The sequence below is a fragment of the Ailuropoda melanoleuca genome, chromosome 7 (assembly GCF_002007445.2).
Source record: "Ailuropoda melanoleuca isolate Jingjing chromosome 7, ASM200744v2, whole genome shotgun sequence".
NCBI classification, from domain to species: Eukaryota; Metazoa; Chordata; class Mammalia; order Carnivora; family Ursidae; genus Ailuropoda; species Ailuropoda melanoleuca.
Window position 1 is genome coordinate 13,548,978 of NC_048224.1, and position 18,716 is coordinate 13,567,693.

Genomic DNA, 18,716 nt, shown 5'->3' on the forward strand with positions numbered 1-18,716 from the left:
TCTTGTACTTATATGAAGCATGTATCTGGAGACTTATATGCATGCCGTAACCTTTTTAAATAGTTGAAACTATTCTTTGAATTTGATTGGACAAAGAGAACCTTTGACCCATGGTTTAGATTTCCCTTGTGAAATCCAATGACTGAAGAATCAACACGGAAACAAATATAGGTTATATCCAGGGTTCCCAAATTCCTCAATATTAATAGTTTATCCCTGCCCCACCGCAAACTTCATGCTTTTTAAGGATTTTGTCTATTAAACTAAATATCTTAAAAAATTTATTATTCCAATCATGAAAGGTAACCAAAACAAAGAGGAGTAATTAGAAAAGAATCCTTTGCACCTGGCTGGCTTTGTCGGTAGAACACGCAACTCTTAATCCAGGGGTTGTGAGTTCAAGCCCCACGCTGGATGTAGATATTACTTAAAATCTTTAAATAAAAAAAAAAAGAATACCTCAAAAAACTGTTAAACATACTCATTTAGTGAGACATTTGATGTTTTAATTAGCCTGTGGCTTGTGTGGAAGAATATAGTTTTATTAGGCTTCCTGAAATACTAACACAGTCGAGGACTTAACATTATATCTTTTTGGATTTCCATGTGTTTCGGAACCTATAAGTTTAGATCCTCTGGTGTTCATTGTTACTAAAAAACTCAACAAACCGTAAGCACTAACCTCCAGTTTATTAACTCATTTACTTTTCGCTGTTAGGGGCACTGCTCAAATGTGACTGTTTACATATGTGGCCTTTAAGAACTTGTGATCTAAAGTTACACTCCTGTCATCTAACCTGTTACGTTCAGACAGAGAAAAGAGTAAGTAGTAAGTAACTGCATATGTCAGATATTTCATTATGAGTAGATAAAGTCAAATCTTCACTTCGTAGGTGGTAGTTATAGGATCTTCTTTCAGATGCCGGCTAAGATTAGATAAGAATCATTGACATCCACCCAGTTTATCATGAAATACTTTAGAGATGAAATGAGATGTTTTAAGAGCGCGGTTTTGCATATGGGAAAAGAGAGTTCAGTGGTAGGATTGAAGTCTCTTGAAAGTAGAAAATGACTAATGGGAAGGAGAGGACCATTTCGCTGTTACCTGGTCTGATGGACAGTTGATGTTTTGGAGCCCAATCCGTCTGTTGGTGGCGTTGCCTTTTCCAACCAAGAAGTAAGACAGAGTTCTCTCCCCCTGCCCCGCCTTGCCCCAAAGGTATTCATCGTAGCTATGGCTCCGGGGATTATAAAGCTGGGAACAGATTTGTGGATCAACTTACTGCAGGCTCTCAGCCAGTTGTAACAATCGGGAGTGACTTACAGTATCACCTCCGTCAGTCTGCAGGAAGTTTATTTCAATGAAGGAGAACCATAGAGATAACGGAACTGTCCACAGTGTGGGTACTTATGCATGTAAACACCGCATATGTGTAGGGACGTTTCACTTTACTGTTAACTATATCAAGAAGATTCTTATTTCTTCATTATTCTTTCTTGATTCTTAACCTCCTTAATGAGCAGCTGTGTTTGGGAGAGGAAAGGGTGGGCCCAGAGCGGGACTAATCCTGCAGAATTAGGTAGAATAGGGTCATCAGAAATCTCCTGTCCATTTAGTAAAGTCCTGCTTGTCTCTCAGAGATGTTAAAAGCCCAGATCCTTCAAGAAACTCTCCCTCTTCTTCAAACTCCCGTTCTTTCTGCAGTTAATGAAGTTTAGTATTTTGTCATTCCTAATGCTTTGTGGCTCTTTAGTGCTCAGGGTAGCTCTGTCTCTGGTTTCAGTTCAGCTAATACCAAGCAGCCGCACACTGTGCTAGGCATTTTCACATCCGTTTCTCCTGTCATTCAGCCCCAGGGACAACCTAAATATTGCTACTAAAACAGGAACACTCGTTGCTTTGGTTTACAGATTAAGAAAACGAGTCTCACGCAAGAGACTGGCTCAAGGTCACACAGTCAGTAGCAGCTAGGGGAGAAGCCTAGGTTGTCTGCCTTCAAAGCCATTTTTTCTGTCTCTTAACATAGTTTGGTGTGGAGAACACATTTCAGTTGAAAGGAAGCAATTTGACACCTGACAGTATGGTGTTTACTACTCTTTTTGACGTGTGGGTATGTCTCACTAATAAAAAGAGAGACAGATACACTAGACCCAGGCGTAAAGTATTCCCCTGACTAATGAGATTCAGGAGTCTAGGGCAGTCCTCCCTCAAGTGAAATAGTGGAAGCATTACCAGGAGGTAGTTAATAGATCTGGGAGCTTGCTACCTCAAGTGATAGAATTCACCCAGAGCAAATTCACCACACTTCCTTGATTTAATGGACGCGGCCCTGCTGAGAGGACCCGGCACCTGGGCTGGTCCTGGTGTGTGGCCTTATCACTTACATGTTGCTGCCATCTAGTGGTACCTATTGTGCCATTGCAGTCCTCACAGCCTTAACTAGTCCGGCCATCCATCAATGACCTGAGCGTTAGTTAATTACTATTGAGCTTTTACAAATACGATAAGATCTGTATAGCACTTTGCAAAGGGCAAAGCGCTATACAAATGTTAACTGTTATTAGAACTAATTATTAGGTGGCCTCATACTTAATCTGCAGGGTTGTCCACAATAAAGTAAAGAATTAAAGAGTCATCTCTGGTTAATTATAGAAACAATGTATCATTATATCTCAGTTGATATAGCAACACACAGAGCAGAACTGCACAGCTTTTAAGTCTCAGATTTTCTTTTCGCCCATGATATTTTAATGTACTTGGATAAGAGGGTCAAATAAGTAAAGACATTATAGGGCATATAATTTTAAAACTCACATTCTCTGTCATTTGTTAGTATTCTTAAAGATTCATGTTAGTAATTCCAAAACCTGAAATTTATAGCTAATGTTATCATTTTTTTTAAAATGTCACCTGTCTAAGACACCACCATGGAACTCCTTTTTGTGTTGAGTGCAGAGAAAAATGTGGAAGCTACCTTTGCCAGAGTGACTCTTGGTTTACAGTTGGCAAACATATCAAAGGGGAGCTAAGATGAGGTGAATGCATAGCAGTGCTGACCGAAGCACCTGGAGAACCTTTAAGACTCAGGACAAAAAAATAAACCCATTAAAAGATAGACCACTTGGAAATCAGAAGAAAATATCAGGAATAAAACTTCAGGACTATCTTTTTGGAGCATGCTGGAAAAATGAGACAGAGTAGACGAGTTCGGAAGGTCACTAGATGCATTCACCCTAGCGTATTTATACTGGCACACATTTACACATAGTTAGATTATATATTCATATATGACCACAGTCATCGACCATTGTGGCAATGAATAGAATCGTTGGTGAATGGTAACCTTGCCCAAAAATAGTTATGCTGTGATAATATTAGGTAACTGTAAACTAGAAACCAGGATATCTTTTTCTAAGCCTTTGTGCCTGTATGCCTTGGGGTGGTAAAAGAGGAGTTTTAGTCCAGGGGATAAAGATGTTTGCATGCCCAGAAGAGCCCCCCAAAACGAGACTTAGGATACCTGCTACTTATTGGGAAAGATGAACCCCAATACTTAAGTGAGCTTTGATAGGTATCCTTTTCCCGCATCAAATCTGCCACTCCTCCTTCTTAAATTAGTCTGGCAAGAAACGGAAATTGAGTTTTCTTGATTGAGTCTTGGGTAATATATTCAGTTTTTTTTAGCATGGGTAAATTTCGCCTCCAACTGAATATAAGATTCCAGTCTTGTTTCTGTTGTTTTTCCTGTAGATCTTCTCTCCACTGTAGACTGTCTTGGAACCCTGCATTGGGTCAGTTCTTCAGCATTCAATAACTGCTGATTGAACTCTGTCCCTGTCCAAGCAGTACGCTAAATGCCGCAGGTGCTGTGGTGAGGGAAAATCAGAAAACGTACCCGGCCTCGTGGAGCTTGCAGGCTAGTGAAGGACATAGGCAGAAATCAAACAGTCCTTCAAATTATCCTCATCAGAATTTATCATTAAGGGACACCTGGGTGGTTCAGTTGGTTAAGCATCTACCTTTGGCTCAGGTCATGATCCCGGGGTCCTGGGATCAAACCCCACATCAGACTCCCTGCTCAGCGGGGAGCCTGCTTCTTCCTCTCCCTCTGCTCCTCCCCACCTCCCTCATACTCACTCTCTTTCAAATAAATAAATAAAACCTTTAAAAAAAAAAAAGAGAGAGGGAGAATTTATAATTAAAGTTATCTGAATTAAATTAGTATGGGGTGTTTTGGGAGAGTCCCGAAGAGGTTCCCTGCTGGGCCAGAGAAGGTGTCCCTGAGGAAATAACATTTGAAATCTTAATCGAAAGTAGCAGTTAAATAGTCAAGAGGGAGCAAAAGTCAGATTTTTCAAAGTATTAATCACACTTTGTCTAACTATATCTTTGGTTCTAATTTTGTCAAATTTTTATATGCACCAGTATAGAAAGAGCCAAAAAAAAAAAAAACCCCAAAAACAAACTTCCCTGAATATTCCAAGTGGAAACAAAGACCATAAATCCTTACTAATGAAGAGCGCCTGTCCTCTTTCAGAAACGTGATTTGTCTCAAAAGCATTCAGTGTTCAGATGTTAGATGCTGGTTTAACTGGTTGGAAATGCATTATGCTGGTTGAGCTTTGTTGTAAAGTTCCTGTAAGCCGTAACAGCAGTTCTGCCTGGCTAATGATGGATTATTACTGCAGTAGCTTCTTTACAAAGGATTCCTGATGCCAGAGAGTTATGCAATAGAACCTGGAAAAACACGCCCTAGATACGGTGCCTTCGCATAGGCATTTCATCAGGGCATCCCTACGGGGCACTGAGAGGGGCCTGGGGCTTGGCAGATGGAGCAGAAGGCTGGGAATCCAAAACCTCCGTCTCCTGGCCATGCTCTGCTGGAAATTCTCCGTATGACCTTGAACAAATCCTGTAGCCTCTCTGTCCTTTTGGGTGTCTCTTATCCTTTGTGGATGCTTCGTTTGCGAGAGGTGTTTGAGGGAGGGAACTCACATGTTTGGGAAATGATGGAAGGTACTTGATGCCAGCCAAGGACACAGATACTATATACGAGCAAAATGACATTTGGGCACTGAAATATGTTCCTGGAGAAATGCCCTGGAATGGCCTCTTCAGCGACAGATATCATGACAGGCAAGCCAAACCAGAGTTGGGATGATTTCTGAAAACAACTCAATATTTCCTCAATTCAAAACACAACAATGATGACAAAAACTTTTTTTTTTTTTTAAGTAGAAAATCACCCTACAGCTGCATTATCTTACCATACTAAGTAGGAGTGTTCTGGGAGAACATTTTTTTTCTTTCAATGGGTATGTATTCTTTCCCAAGAATTGGGGCACAAAGCCTAAGATTCCAATTGAATTGTCACATGGGGTAACTTTTGACAAGCCTGTCATTTGTCCATTTTCTCTTCTGACCCAGTGGTACTCCGAGGGATCAGAGGGGAGAGGAGGATTAATGTCATTGTGCACAGACAAATACACAGTTTCTTTAAGAAATTCCACTTGTGGAAGTTGACTAGGAAACACGAAGCACTTAGCCGTTCCTCATCATCATGCCTTGCGACGTATCCACCCCCGCCCCCGTCATTAGTCAGATGTTGTCCTCAGCTCATATTCTGAAATGGAGTCTTTTCTGTCATGCAGTTCATCATGGCGCACTCCACATGCAGACACAGGGATGGTGCAGAGGACCACAGAACTTCTCTCAGTGCAGGGATAGAGCTGGTTTGACTTGACTTCTTATTCATCCTCCTACCTCACCATAGAGCTTAGGTCAACTCTATTTCATATTTTCATCTGTTCTTCTCCAGTGGGTCCACAGCACTAACATGGGCCAGAGACCCCCGTTTTGATAGAACATTTTCCGCCTAAGAGGGGGGTGGCAGTGGGTGTACCTGTGGTGGTTCATGGGGCACACTTACACACCAGGCAGCAGACCGAGAATCCAGCCCTCTCGGGGCGCCTGGGTGGCACAGTCATTAAGCGTCTGCCTTCGGCTCAGGGCGTGATCCTGGCGTTCTGGGATCGAGCCCCGCGTCAGGCTCCTCCGCTGGGAGCCTACTTCTTCCTCTCCCACTCCCCCTGCTTGTGTTCCCTCTTTCGCTGGCTGCCTCTCTTTTAAATAAATAAATAAATAAATAAAATCTTTAAAAAAAAAAAAAAGAATCCAGCCCTTTCATCTCAGGTGGAAGAGCAGTAGAAACTCCCATGATGAGTGAAGAGTGAACCTCTGGTCATTTTAACACGTCTTTTTTTCTCTCTCTCTCTCTCTCTTTTTTTTGCATCCAAGCACGGGCTGTATATTGGGAGTTGGACTTGTTCTGTCCCTCATGAGCCACAGCAGCCAAACGGAGTCTCGAGTTCACGTGGCGGCATCACTTCGGAAGCTCTCGACGTACCTAGACGACAGTGGGAGCCAAAGCAGAACATTTCAGGAGGTAGGAGCGCGAGGTTAAGGCTTTCTTCCCTTTGTTGTCTTTTGTTTCCCTGTGGCCGCTTCTTTTCTACTTCTCATATTTTGGTAACCCTGAAATTAAATTTTTCCTCAGTTTCAACTGGGATAAGGAGAAAGATCTGAGTGGCAAACAACCTATATTAGATCATAAGGTTTTCAAACTGTGCAGCTGTTTAAATCAACTCAGACGTAAATGTGGCCCATAAGATAAGAGCCTTTAGCAAATGCAAAAACCCAAGTCAGCATGGCTCGAAGGCACTTTCTAAGAAGAGCTGTGGATTTCCGGAGGAAGGTTAAATGGAGATTTTTAGAATTACGCCCAAGCCAAAAGTAACTTTAAAAAATGGCCAGGAATCAGCTTAAGAAACTGCAGATTGGAAAAGGCATTTGATTTTTTTTTCTTTTTCTTTTTTCTTTTTTTTTTTTTTTTTTCTTTTCTTCCTTTCTTTCTTTCTTTCTTTTTTTTTTTTTTTGGTCAATGTCAGCCAGCATGAAAAATCATTGGGGAAATTCCCTTTGCCACACTTAACGAAAAGATTTTTCTGTTACGGTGCAACAGTAACCCTGAATTGCAGTTCAGGGGACACAGCTCTTGTGTCGACCGTGTTCAGAGAGAGCGTCTGAGGTGTGTGTCTGTGCCCAGGTGAAGCTGAAGGGCCTGGGCTCTGTCTTTGAGAGACCCGGGGGTGACCTTTCGGCCTGGCCAGATTCTCGGTCTCATTAGAGCAGATTCTCTTTTCTCCCGGCCTGCCCACGAGCTATTGATGAGTACATAAAGGCTGCTGTGTTCCCCTGCTTGGCTCCCCTGCTTTCAGCAATAGGACTTGTTGAATCGGTGAATTTCTTTGGGGCACAGAGGCTTGAAGTTTTGTTCTAATACGTGCACCACATTTCCATTTTTAAAGCAGTTGCAGAGCACAGTTTAAAAGGACGTATCTTTTTAAGCAAAGGGAGAAAATTTTGCCACCAAGGGCCGATTTGATTCATAAGCGAAAGCAGGGTTTTTCGAGTTGATGCTTTGGTCTGCCTTGATGTTTTGATTTATAAGGCCTCGAGCAGGCAGTTGGGGTTTTTTCCCCCTCCCTTCTGATGTTTTATTATCCAATTTCTACCTTAGAAAAGCTTCCTTTTTTCATGCTGTAGCGACCAGGGTTGGGAGTTGAACATTTCCACTTCGCCTTCGCATCTTTGTGAAGGAGGGAGGAGGAGAACGTGAGGTAGCGGGGAGGAGGTGGTTAACCAGGATTTGCAAGAATTGAGGCTCAAGTAGATTGAGCGACTTGCCCAAAGTTTCTTAGCCCGTCAGCGGTCAATGTGGGACATACACCTGCGTGGACCAGCTTGACTCCCAGCATTCTTTTATTTATAATTTGTTCCTTTATTCATCTATTCATTTATTAGCACACCAGTGCTCTGAGGTAAGAAATATCACCTCTGTTTTACACAGTTTATGCGGCTCTAAAACCCATATGCCTGGCCACTATGCCCCAGTCCTTCTACGAGGAAATTTTTTTTTTTAAAGATTTTATTTATTTTTTTGACAGAGAGAGAGACAGCCAGTGAAAAAAAAAAAAAAAAAAAAAAAAAAAAAAAAAAAAAAAAAAAAAAAAAAAAAAAAAAAAAAGGCTCGATCCCAGAACGCCGGGATCACGCCCTGAGCCGAAGGCAGACGTTTAATGACTAAGCCACCCAGGCACCCCCANCAGGAGCAGGGGGAGTGGGAGAGGAAGAAGCAGGCTCCCAGGGGAGGAGCCTGATGCGGGGCTCGATCCCAGAATGCCGGGATCACGCCCTGTGCCGAAGGCAGAGGATTAACGACTGAGCCACTCCGGGGCCCCCCCGCTACGAGAGAATCTTAATTCAGCCATGCGTCACGTCTTTGAATTTCCTCTCTGGCTTGGCCTTGGATGGGAGCGCATGGCTGTTAGTAGCATTCACGGGTGAAGAAAATCTAGCCTCTGCTGTTGATAGATCCAGTGTTCTGAGAGGAGATAATAATTTTGAGTCTAAAGACCTGGGTTTGAATCTCAGCTCTGTCACTGGCAAGCTATATGTAGTTGGACCTCAGCATCCCTACCTGTAAAGTGGGAATTCTGACATGCATCTCAGAACATCGTTGGGACAGGTCAGGCAATGCAACAGTGCCCGGTCTGTGGTAGGTGTGCTTGACTCCAGTCCTTATCCCAGAGAGAAGTTGGACGGAACATTGGTGTCCACTAAACTGTATTCTTTTGTTTTCCCTCACGAAGAAACATTTCCTGCCGTCTCTTCTTCTAGGTCCTGGCCTATACCCTCAGCTGTGTATGTACCTCAGCGTTCAGTACCGGGATTGTTGAGGCTGAGGAGGCTGAGGAGGTCATGAACAAGCTTCGGATGTTGGTGGAGAACAACCAGCAGGTTGGACTGCATGCCCTCATCCCTCCTCTCTTTAGGTCTCCTGTTGCTGCTGAGTCCTAATTTTGACGGACTCTGATTAGACTATTACCGGAATGTTTTCGTGCCCAGAACTGAGGAACTTCTTTTTTTTTTTTTTCAAGATTTTTTAAAAAATTTACTTGAGAGAGAGAGAGCACAAATGGGGGGGCAGAGGGAAAGGGAGAAGCAGACTCCCCGCTGATCAGGGAGCCCGATGCAGGGCTCGATCCCAGGACCCCAGGATCATGACCTGATCCAAAGGCAGATGCTTAACCGATTGAGCCACCCAGGCGCCCCCAGAACTGAGGGACTTCTAACTTACCACTGTAGCCAACAGATGTCTTTTTTTCTCTCCTTATACTTTATCTTTTGTAGGTACTTCTTTTTCTTTGTCAGAGAGAGTATGAAAGGCTTTTCTCTCTCTCCATCTGTATTTATAAAACCTTCAAACATGTGGCTAGGGATTGTAAGGCTAGCGGTAACAATGTGTAAAGGTGTGGGTACTTAATGGACTCTGATAAGGTCAAACCTCAGCAAATTCAAAGCAGAGAATCTCTGCTCATGACTGAATATGCATGGGACAATTTAAACACCTATAAATTAAATTAAATACCTTTAAAATGTTCCCTCTGAAATATTATTCAGCCTTAAAAAGGAAGGCGATTCAGACACATGGTGCAACATGGGTGATCTTGAGGACATTATGCTAACTGAAACCAATCACAGAAAGACAAATACTGTATGATTCTATTGATACGAGGTACTTGGAGTAGTCAAAAGCTTAGAGACAGAAAGCAAAAGCATAGAGACAGAAAGTAGAAAGGTGGTCGGTCACCAGGGGCTTGGGGAGGGAGGATGGGGAGTTCTTGTTTAAGGGGTACAAGTTTTGAATTTGCAAGATTAAAGAGTTCTGGAGATGGATGGTGGTGATAGTTGCACAGCAGTGTGAATGTACTTAATCCCACTGACCTGTACCCTGAACAGCGGTGAAGAGGGAAAATTATATGTTATGTGTATTTTACAATTAAACTGAAAAATATGTTCCCTCTGATTACACATGTTATAAAATTGCCCTGTCTGGATTTTTTTTAGATTTCTCCACAGTCTCAATTTTGGCCATGGTGGATTATTGCAGGATTCACTGGTTATCAGCTAATATTGTATTGTATCGTTACTCTTTTCTGGATCTGTGACTGCTCACTGAAATTCAGAATAGGTTTTGCAACACCAGGATGTGGAAGTTTGCGTATGCTGTGCTCATTATGGGACTTTTTCTCCTCTTGTTTGGGAGTTGGCTAGGCTTGTGTGGTCTACCTTAGTATTTCCCCCCCAGTTCCTTCTGAAAATTTGGATCATTTGAATCAAGTCTTGTAATAGTCTAGTATTATTTTCCTAAAATAAACCATTCACTGCAGCTGGATTCCTTAGAGTTAGACTGCAGTTTCTATTGCAGACCAAACTTCATTTTTTTAAAAAAAAATCTGTAAATTGATGATTTTCAGATGGCAAAGGAACCTGTCGGTAGGAAACAGAGCCCCTCGAAGTGCTTAGATGCTGTCTGTAAAATTCTGCGCCATGTGTGCTATTCTTCTTCTTTTTCCTCACCCTTTGTTTTTATGTGTTTATAATAGACTTCAGGTTTTGCCCTGGCCTTGGGAAACCTTGTTCATGGTTTGTCTGTGTGTGGGCATGGAAAAGCTGAGGACTTGGGCCACAGACTGCTCCCCGCCTGGATCAGAATTGTTCTAGCACAGGTAGGAGGTCACGTCCTAGTATGGGATTTTATATTTTTATAAAGGAAAAAAGAGCAATTTTATTGGACCATTTATAGTTGCTGCTAAGATATACAGCCTAACAATAAAAGAATAGGCAATTTCAAACGAAAGAGACGCAAGAACTTTAAATCCCTTGAAAATGATATACCCTGTCAACCTTTATAACTTTTTTTTTTTTAAACAGGCCACTTACTCAGGGTTTTAATTTTCAAACAGCATTGTGGTTTTGAAAAATACAGAACAAGAAACCACCTATGATCAAATAACTTCAACCTATTACTGTATTCAAGTCTGCTGCCATTTTTGGTTCAGTGATGCAAGTTATGTTGACCCTACAAAAGGAGTGCCATTTTGACCGGTGTTTCTCTAGGATAGAATAAGTTTTATAAGATAATGCTAAGTGAAGTAAGTCAAGCAGAGAAACACAATTATCATATGGTTTCTCTCATCTATGGAACATAAAAACTAGGAAGATCGATAGGAGAAGAAAGGGATAAAGAAAGGGGGGGTAATCAGAAGGGGGAATGAAGCATGAGAGACTATGGACTCTGAGAAACAAACTGCGGGCTTCAGAGGGGAGGGGGTGGAGGAATGGGATAGGCCGGTGATGGGTAGTAAGGAGGTCATGTGTTGCATGGTGCACTGGGTGTTATACGCAACTAATGAATCATCGAACATTACATCAAAAACCAGGGATGTACTGTATGGTGACTAACATAATATAATTAAAAATATATATTAAAAAAAAAACAATAAGTTTTATAGGATTCAGACCCAAGGACTGTTTGCCTCGTGACATACCTGATGCTTTGTTTTCAGGGCACTCCTACGATGCTTTGTTTGGCTGCGCTTCACGGCATGGTGGCGTTGGTAGGCTCTGAAGGGGATGTAATCCAGGTAAAAAAAACAACAAAAACAAACAAACAAAAACATGAACGGAGAAATCTACATGTGCTCATAGCCACAGCAAGCAAGAGGAGAATACCCAATATCTCAGTATGCTACATACAGAATACATGCCCGTTGTAATGGTTATATTGGGCTTTTCGATGCCTTGATATGTAGAAAATTGCTCCTGGTGGAGAATGCATTTTTCGAGATTTGTTCCTTCTTTTATTTGGTTCGTACGAATTAAACCTCGTCAGCCTGTGTACTTCCCACAAAGTCCCCTGCCCAAGAAAAGTGACTGAATCGTAAGAAATTTCCAGAGTTATCCATAAGAAACACCATTTTGTATCTGTCATGTTTAAGTTTATATCGAGGTAGTTATTCTTTCACTTTTAAGTGTTTTCCATGGTGGACATAAGTATGTTCCGGTTTGCAAGTCATGCTAAGGAGCGCCTGTGTTCATACAGCGACGGTCTCTTCAGTTGAGCACTGCTCGCTGCACTGAACCTGTGTCAGGAAATCAGTGATAAATACGGCACAGGCCCTGCCTTCAAGGAGCCCACAGCTTTTGTTTCTGAAATGTAAGGACGCGATGGTAAATGATACCGTAGCGTAGAAGATAATAGCTCATCCACCAGAAATAGCATCAGTTACTTTTCTGGGGATGTTGGGGTGGATATTTCTTCTTTTTCTTTCAGCTGAAGTCTGAAGCCATCCAGTCCTCTGATTTTCAAGCCAGACTTAATGAAGTCATCAAAACTGTAACTCAGGTGAGAAGAGGAATTTAAAATCCTTGGATGGAAAAACAGATAATCCCCCCCTCTTTTTTTTTTTTTTTTTTTTTGAGAGAGAGAGAGAGAGCGAGCGAGCATGCATGTATGTGTGAGCAGCTAGGGGGCAGCGGGAGAGGGAGAGAGAGAATCTCAAGCAGGCTTCAAGCCCAGCGCGGAGCCTCATGCGGGGCGGGATCTCATGACCTGAGATCATGACCTGAGCTGAAACCAAGAGTCAGACACTTAACCAACTGAGCCACCCAGGTGCCCCTCAGCTACTTCCCTTTACTGCCTTTCTCTTTCACGATACAAACTGGGGAAAATGGGGAGATGTCTGGTTATTGAGTTGAGTCCAAGCAGCGTTTGAGAGGGGCTTATGGCCGCACATTCACCGGCAAACACGCACTGCCTCGGGAAAAAAAAAAGCTGACGTTTTTGAGTTAACTTAAATTGGCTTGGTTTCCTGTAAAAATGAAAATCTGACCCTGCAAGGGATGTTAGGCCCTCAGGACAAAGTAAAATGGAAGGTAATCAAAGGGCAGGACAGATACCTAAGAAGGTCGAGAAGCGCTAATTCAGATGTCTCTGATAAAAGTATTCGGGTAAATTATTATCCGCATTCTTGGCAAGACAGTAAGGATGTTCATCTGCTGAGAAATGATTATATATTTTAAGATTTTTATAAAAATTTATTAGTTTCATTGCATCAAACGTGAAAACACAGAATGAAAGAAGTTGAAAAAATATCACTGATGGTCCTCACAACTTGAAGCAAGTGTTAATAATAATTGGTCATATTTCTTTCCAATTATTATTATTTTTTTTTGCACAGTTGGTATTCTTACTATATGTAGAACTTTGTAGATAGTCTTTTTACTTAGTCTTTACATTTAGCATACTTTTTTCCTTCTTGTAAATACAGCTGATTATTACACCTACCACATAAACAAGTTTTAGTAATTCATGCTTTGGAAATCAAACATAAGTGTCTGAACAGAAGAAACTCTCTTTTGCACGTATGAACATGATTCTCAGGAAAAGCATTATACCGAAACTTAAGTTGCTATTAACTTGGGAGAAAAATCTGTAAATGAAAACTTCTTTAAGAAAATCCTTACTATAAGTGATAAAGCAGTAATAGAACATTACTTAAGAGAACAAAATAATATCTCCTTCCATTTTTAGAGGTATTTTATTCTTAAATAATTAACACCCTTTTTTTTTTTTTAACTTTTTGGATCTTTTTCCCCCTTTAAAAAAAAAAAATTCCTTTGAGACCAGTCGGACTCAGTGAAACTTGAGACAACCAGTACTACCTTGTGTCATGATTGATTGATCCATTCATTCAATTCTTCAACAATTGTTGATCACCTGTGTGTCCGGGTTTAGTATATTAGACACATGATATCATGTCTTGTCAGAGAACTTGTCATTACCAGACAAGCCGCCCCCTCATAAAAGATAAATGACTTTCTCTGAGTGACCTTTTAATAAATGAAGTTGGGATCTTGCCCGATCATTGAACTGTTGCACTCTCATCCCTAGGTCATCAGTGTGTCTGGGGTGATTGGTCTGCAGTCAAATGCTCTTTGGCTTCTAGGACACCTTCACCTGTCTACCCTGTCCTCAAGTCAGAGTAGAACCTCTGGTAAGATTGGTGTCTTAGGGTACTGGGGCTGGAGGGATTGCTGACGGGGGCCGTGTACTTGGGTTAAGAGCATTAATCTTCGCACCCGCCTTAAGTGATGGATGTTACCACCCCTCTTTTATGTCAGAAGAAGACGGGCTGTGGAGAGCCTTCCTGACTTGCCCAGGGCCACGTGGCATCAAGTGGTGGACATACAGTTGAACTCACCTCCGTCAGCCTCCAAAACCCACGCTCTTCCGTTCTTCTTCCCTGCCTCCCTTGGAGAACAGATTAGACAGTCTAACCCCATAGTTCACAAATGAAGACATAGAAGTTTAGAAAGATTACATGACTTCCATAAGGAGTTCAGTGACAAATCCGGAAAGTAGGAACAGGTCCTTGAAGCTCGACACAGAGTTCTTTCTTATTTTCTTAGATGTAATCATAGTTTGTATAATACTTATATTTCATTAAAAGACTGCCTATATGACTGGATTTCTTCAGGCCCCTGCTTTTAAGAAAATAATGGGGTCTGCACATTTAAAGATATGCACATGCTTGACGTTGAAATTAAAATCCCAGGTCTTAACATAACAAGGCTTTTTCTATGTCCACATTTTTGATAAAAAGTAATAAAAAATATTTGCAATTCCCACATGCTTAAGTTTGCACTTGGAGATTTTCTGCGGAAGGCATCACTGTAATACACTAGGACCTGAATCTGCTCATTGATCTTTATAGACTTTTGACCCACTGGCTCTCTTGGACCCAGGCCACAGAGGTTTAGGTACCACAGATTTCTCATTAAAACCTGGTTTCGCATGTCCCCTGACAGGTAGTCTACGGACAACATCACCATGAACATGTAGCACTGTAATTACCTTTCCCCTCACTTTCAATCACTTCTTAGCTAGAGAAATAGGACATTGTTCCTCAGTATTCCCAACATAATGAACTTGGGACAGCTGGAAGCTGTCATGTTAAAAGGGGGAAAAAACCACCAAACTTAGTCATAGTGGAAACCTTAAGTAATGCTAGTTTGGAAGGGCAGTGTGTTCCTGAGGTCCTGGTAAAATAGCAAGTTGATGTCAGGCTTTTGCTTTTTTACACAGGTTTTTAATCGCTAGTGCTAGGGGTTCCACAGTCCAGCCCCCACGCACTCAAGTCGGGTTGTCGCGAACCATCTCACACCCAGTTTCATTGGAACACAATGCTCGTGTGTCTGGAAAAGTACAGCTGTCCTTGCTTCTGTTGGAATTTTCCAGTTGAGCCATTTGTTGCAGTAAAAAGCATCTAATGAAGCAATTCTGGGGGACGGGGAGGAAGAGAATTGAGGAAACTCCCCAGACTCGACTCGCCTCCATGTCACTGCCTCCGTGTTCTAGGTCAGCAGCCACAGCTGGTGACTTGGACGTGCTAGTCACAGAGAGGTCCTGCCTTCTGAAGTAACAGGCCGGCTGCTGTTATTACTGATTGTTGCATTTCCCTGGTTCATGGATCTGATTCAGGATGTCCTCAAGTCGCCCCTGGAATGGTGGTCTCAGCCTAGAGGCTGGCAGACGCCAAGGGTCACCGGACTGGGGCTTATTGATGTGACAGTGTGGAAGGATTTTTTTTTAACCACTTCATTAAAGTTCCCATCCCCTGTGATTTTGCAGTCTCTGCTAGGTTTGCCACCGTTTCAGCTTTGCTTGCATAGCCGAAGTGATTACTTCAAGGCCAGTCACTTAATCTAATAGAATTAGTTGCCACTGCAGAGTATTGTGCTGAGATTAATGGCATAAACATCTCCGCTTTGATATGGCAGCCTGAGATCATTATCTTTCCTTCATTAGTCCCGCCAAGTTCACTGGTTAATTTGATCATTTTCTGTCTCCACAGTTCCTACTGACTATAGCTATTTGCCTGAGAGCAGTTTTATGAGAGCGGCCATTGGCTTCTTCGTTACAGGAGGAAAAAAAGGCAAGTGAGCACATTTCTTGAATTTTATCATTCTTCCTAAGCATTAGATTTGTGGGACCCGAGCTTGCTTCTGTGCGATTAAACCGTCATCAATCTGAGGGAGGGAATATTTCCTTCTGCTGGACCGTCTTTGTAATAGAAATGACCAGGAGGCCAACTACCGTAAGACTATGTCGTCTCTTGGAATCATCGTATCTGACCTTGGAGGGGGCGGGGTGAGGGGACAGGGGTTCAGGGGGATCTGTAAAGACCTTACTCTTTCATTGGACCTTTTCAAAAGTATGAGTGCATGTGGCTTTTCTTGTCAATGTTGACCGGGTATGACCATAAAAGAGAAAACACAGTTGGGACCTAACTTGGAAGTAAGTCTTCTCCCTGAACCTCAAATGACCGGTCTCTGTTGTTGGAATCACTGGCTCTGGTTCTTAATTTTAGCTTGTGTTCTTTTTCTCTGCAAACATTTGTGCCTTTGGGATTCTTTGTTGCTGCCACCCATACTCGAGCATAAGCAACCTGAAGACAGGTTGAATTGCCTTTTGTTTTTAACTGAAGTCTGAATAAAGCCGTATAAGTCTTTAAATAAATGCTCTCTACTGATACACATTGACTATTCAGAGATGTGAGGGCAAAATGTATCCCTCTTGAGAATTTCATAGCTCAGGGAATAGTTTCATTCGTATAATATTCTTTCATTGATATTTACTAGTTTCTTTCTTGCCTGGCCTGGTTAGGTCGATCTGGGCAAATTCAGTGCCTGTATTATAATAAGATCATCGCAATTTTTGGGGGGAGGTAGTTTTGAAACAAATTAAACTGAAGAAATCTGGAGGAACCAGTTTGATTAACGAAGGTTGTAAAAGAGTATAATCTTACTCTTGGAAGGGACATTAAAGGTCATGTCATCTGATTTCCCATTGAATACTGTAATCCCTGCAGTTTCCAGATTATAAACTAGTTTCAGAGTTTGGAGATGAATTCCTTTAGTTCCTAGAGTTCTCGAAATTATAGTATTATTTTAGGGTCATGAGTCAGGGTAACTGATTTTACATACCCTCAGTAAAAAGTTGATATATAGTTATGCCATTGTTGTACATAACGTATTTATATATAAACATGTAATATATTACATGTAATACAGAGTTAATTGTTTATATTTTCATAAGTTCAGTCTATTTATAGTAGTATCACAATAGAGATGTCTTCATTAGTAAGAAATTGAATTTTTACTAAAGGAGCATCTAAAATTTCCGTTGCCAGGATAATCTTAGGAATATATATTTTTGCTCCTTTTTTTGTTTGTTTGCTCATTGATATCTTACAAAAGTTTTAAATGACAATAATGTGAACTATTTCCATGAGCAAGAAAATATAAATTCTTCAGACAAAATGAAAGATACTCTTTTACTTTTCCAGTGAATAAAATGTGATGTTGATTCCCCAAATCCCTATTTCTTGGCAGACATGAATTTTCTCTGAATCCTGTGGGAACTTCTTGGTTAAACATAACATTTTTATGCTTACACAGTCAGGGCACAACAGGCAATGTTCTGCTCTAAAATTGAAAAATCAGGTGGAACTGGCCGCAGTGACGTTCTTTGCAGTCTTACTGAAAGCTATTTTAAGACAGATAAATGAAGTATTAAAAATGCCATATTACCAATCAGATTTTTGGCATTTTCAGGTTGTGGGAGAGGGCTGCCTTCTTGTCAGGTTTGCTGACTAGATTCAGAGAAAAATCTATTCAGCCTTACACATTACTAATGATGACCCCGGAGGAGTGGGGGCCGTGGGAGGCTGACCTCCGCCTCCGAAGCCCATTTACAAAAACAAAACCAGACCCTGCTCTGTGGGTCTAAATGGGATGGCCAAATGCGGAGGTGTGCATGCAAACGAGTGTTTTCTTCTTCAATATGCCCAGCTCATTTGAATTTTAATAACTCCCTTCTGAAGCAGCTTTTGAGTTGAAATGTCTGGATGTCACTCACTAGAGCCCAGTGGGGCTGCCGATAGGAAGGATGACGACGTTGGTGAGCTCTTTTGAGGAAGAAATGGCTTTAGAGAATAAAAATCATGCATGGCATCGGCAGGAGAGAGGAGACTTGAGGGGTGGCATGGCTTCATTGCCTCTGTGTGCTGTTTCCTAACTCATGAGAGGAAGAGAAATGTGATGAGTTATCCCTGACCCTCAGTGATGCCGGGACAAGATAGGGCGTCATCGACTTTAGCCAATCAGATTTGAGAGAGTGAATACATGACTCTGAGTGTCTAACGCTTAGAGCTTCTCTCCCCTTGGATCCTCATTTTAATATTTGTATGATAGAACACACGAGATGTTCATAACAGCCATTGCTTCACACAGGCCTACATTGGAAAACCCAACAGATGAAGTTCTTTCTCGTTTTTGGGGACTTCAGTTGGTAGTTTTGAATATAACTGGTCTTTTGCTCTGCCCCCTGACATTCTCCTTTCTTCCCTGATAACCACGGCCTCTTCTGGCAGATGTTGTCGTCATCATTGTCATCAGCATCGTTATTTATTCCTGTGGACGTTTCTTCACGATGCTAAGTTTAAGACATACTCAGAATCTTTCTTCCTATCATGGAATTATTTTTTTCCCCTTGAGGGACTCTCAATTTTGACGCTTATTTTTGCTTCTTTTCTATTCTTTTTTCCTGATGTTTGTTTTTTCTCAACCTCATAGCCTTATTCAGCTTTCATCAAGATTATATCTATTTCTTTCATAAAACATTTAAAGTGGATTAAAAGCACTTAATAAAAGTGATGGTTCATTTTTGATGCTAACACCAACTATT

General features: G+C 41.5%; 1 protein-coding gene across 2 annotated transcripts in view; it reads left to right on the plus strand.

Annotated features, from left to right (window-relative positions):
- The window catches only part of FOCAD (focadhesin), a 297,598-nt gene that overhangs the window by 243,265 nt on the left and 35,617 nt on the right, over window positions 1-18,716 (plus strand). For both annotated transcript variants that reach the window (XM_002918527.4, XM_034663973.1), the window contains 7 exons: window positions 6,299-6,446; window positions 8,741-8,860; window positions 10,510-10,632; window positions 11,473-11,550; window positions 12,240-12,311; window positions 13,860-13,962; window positions 15,823-15,903. In XM_002918527.4, coding sequence (XP_002918573.2) covers window positions 6,299-6,446; window positions 8,741-8,860; window positions 10,510-10,632; window positions 11,473-11,550; window positions 12,240-12,311; window positions 13,860-13,962; window positions 15,823-15,903 — 725 coding nt within the window. The remainder of the gene's footprint in view (window positions 1-6,298; window positions 6,447-8,740; window positions 8,861-10,509; window positions 10,633-11,472; window positions 11,551-12,239; window positions 12,312-13,859; window positions 13,963-15,822; window positions 15,904-18,716) is intronic.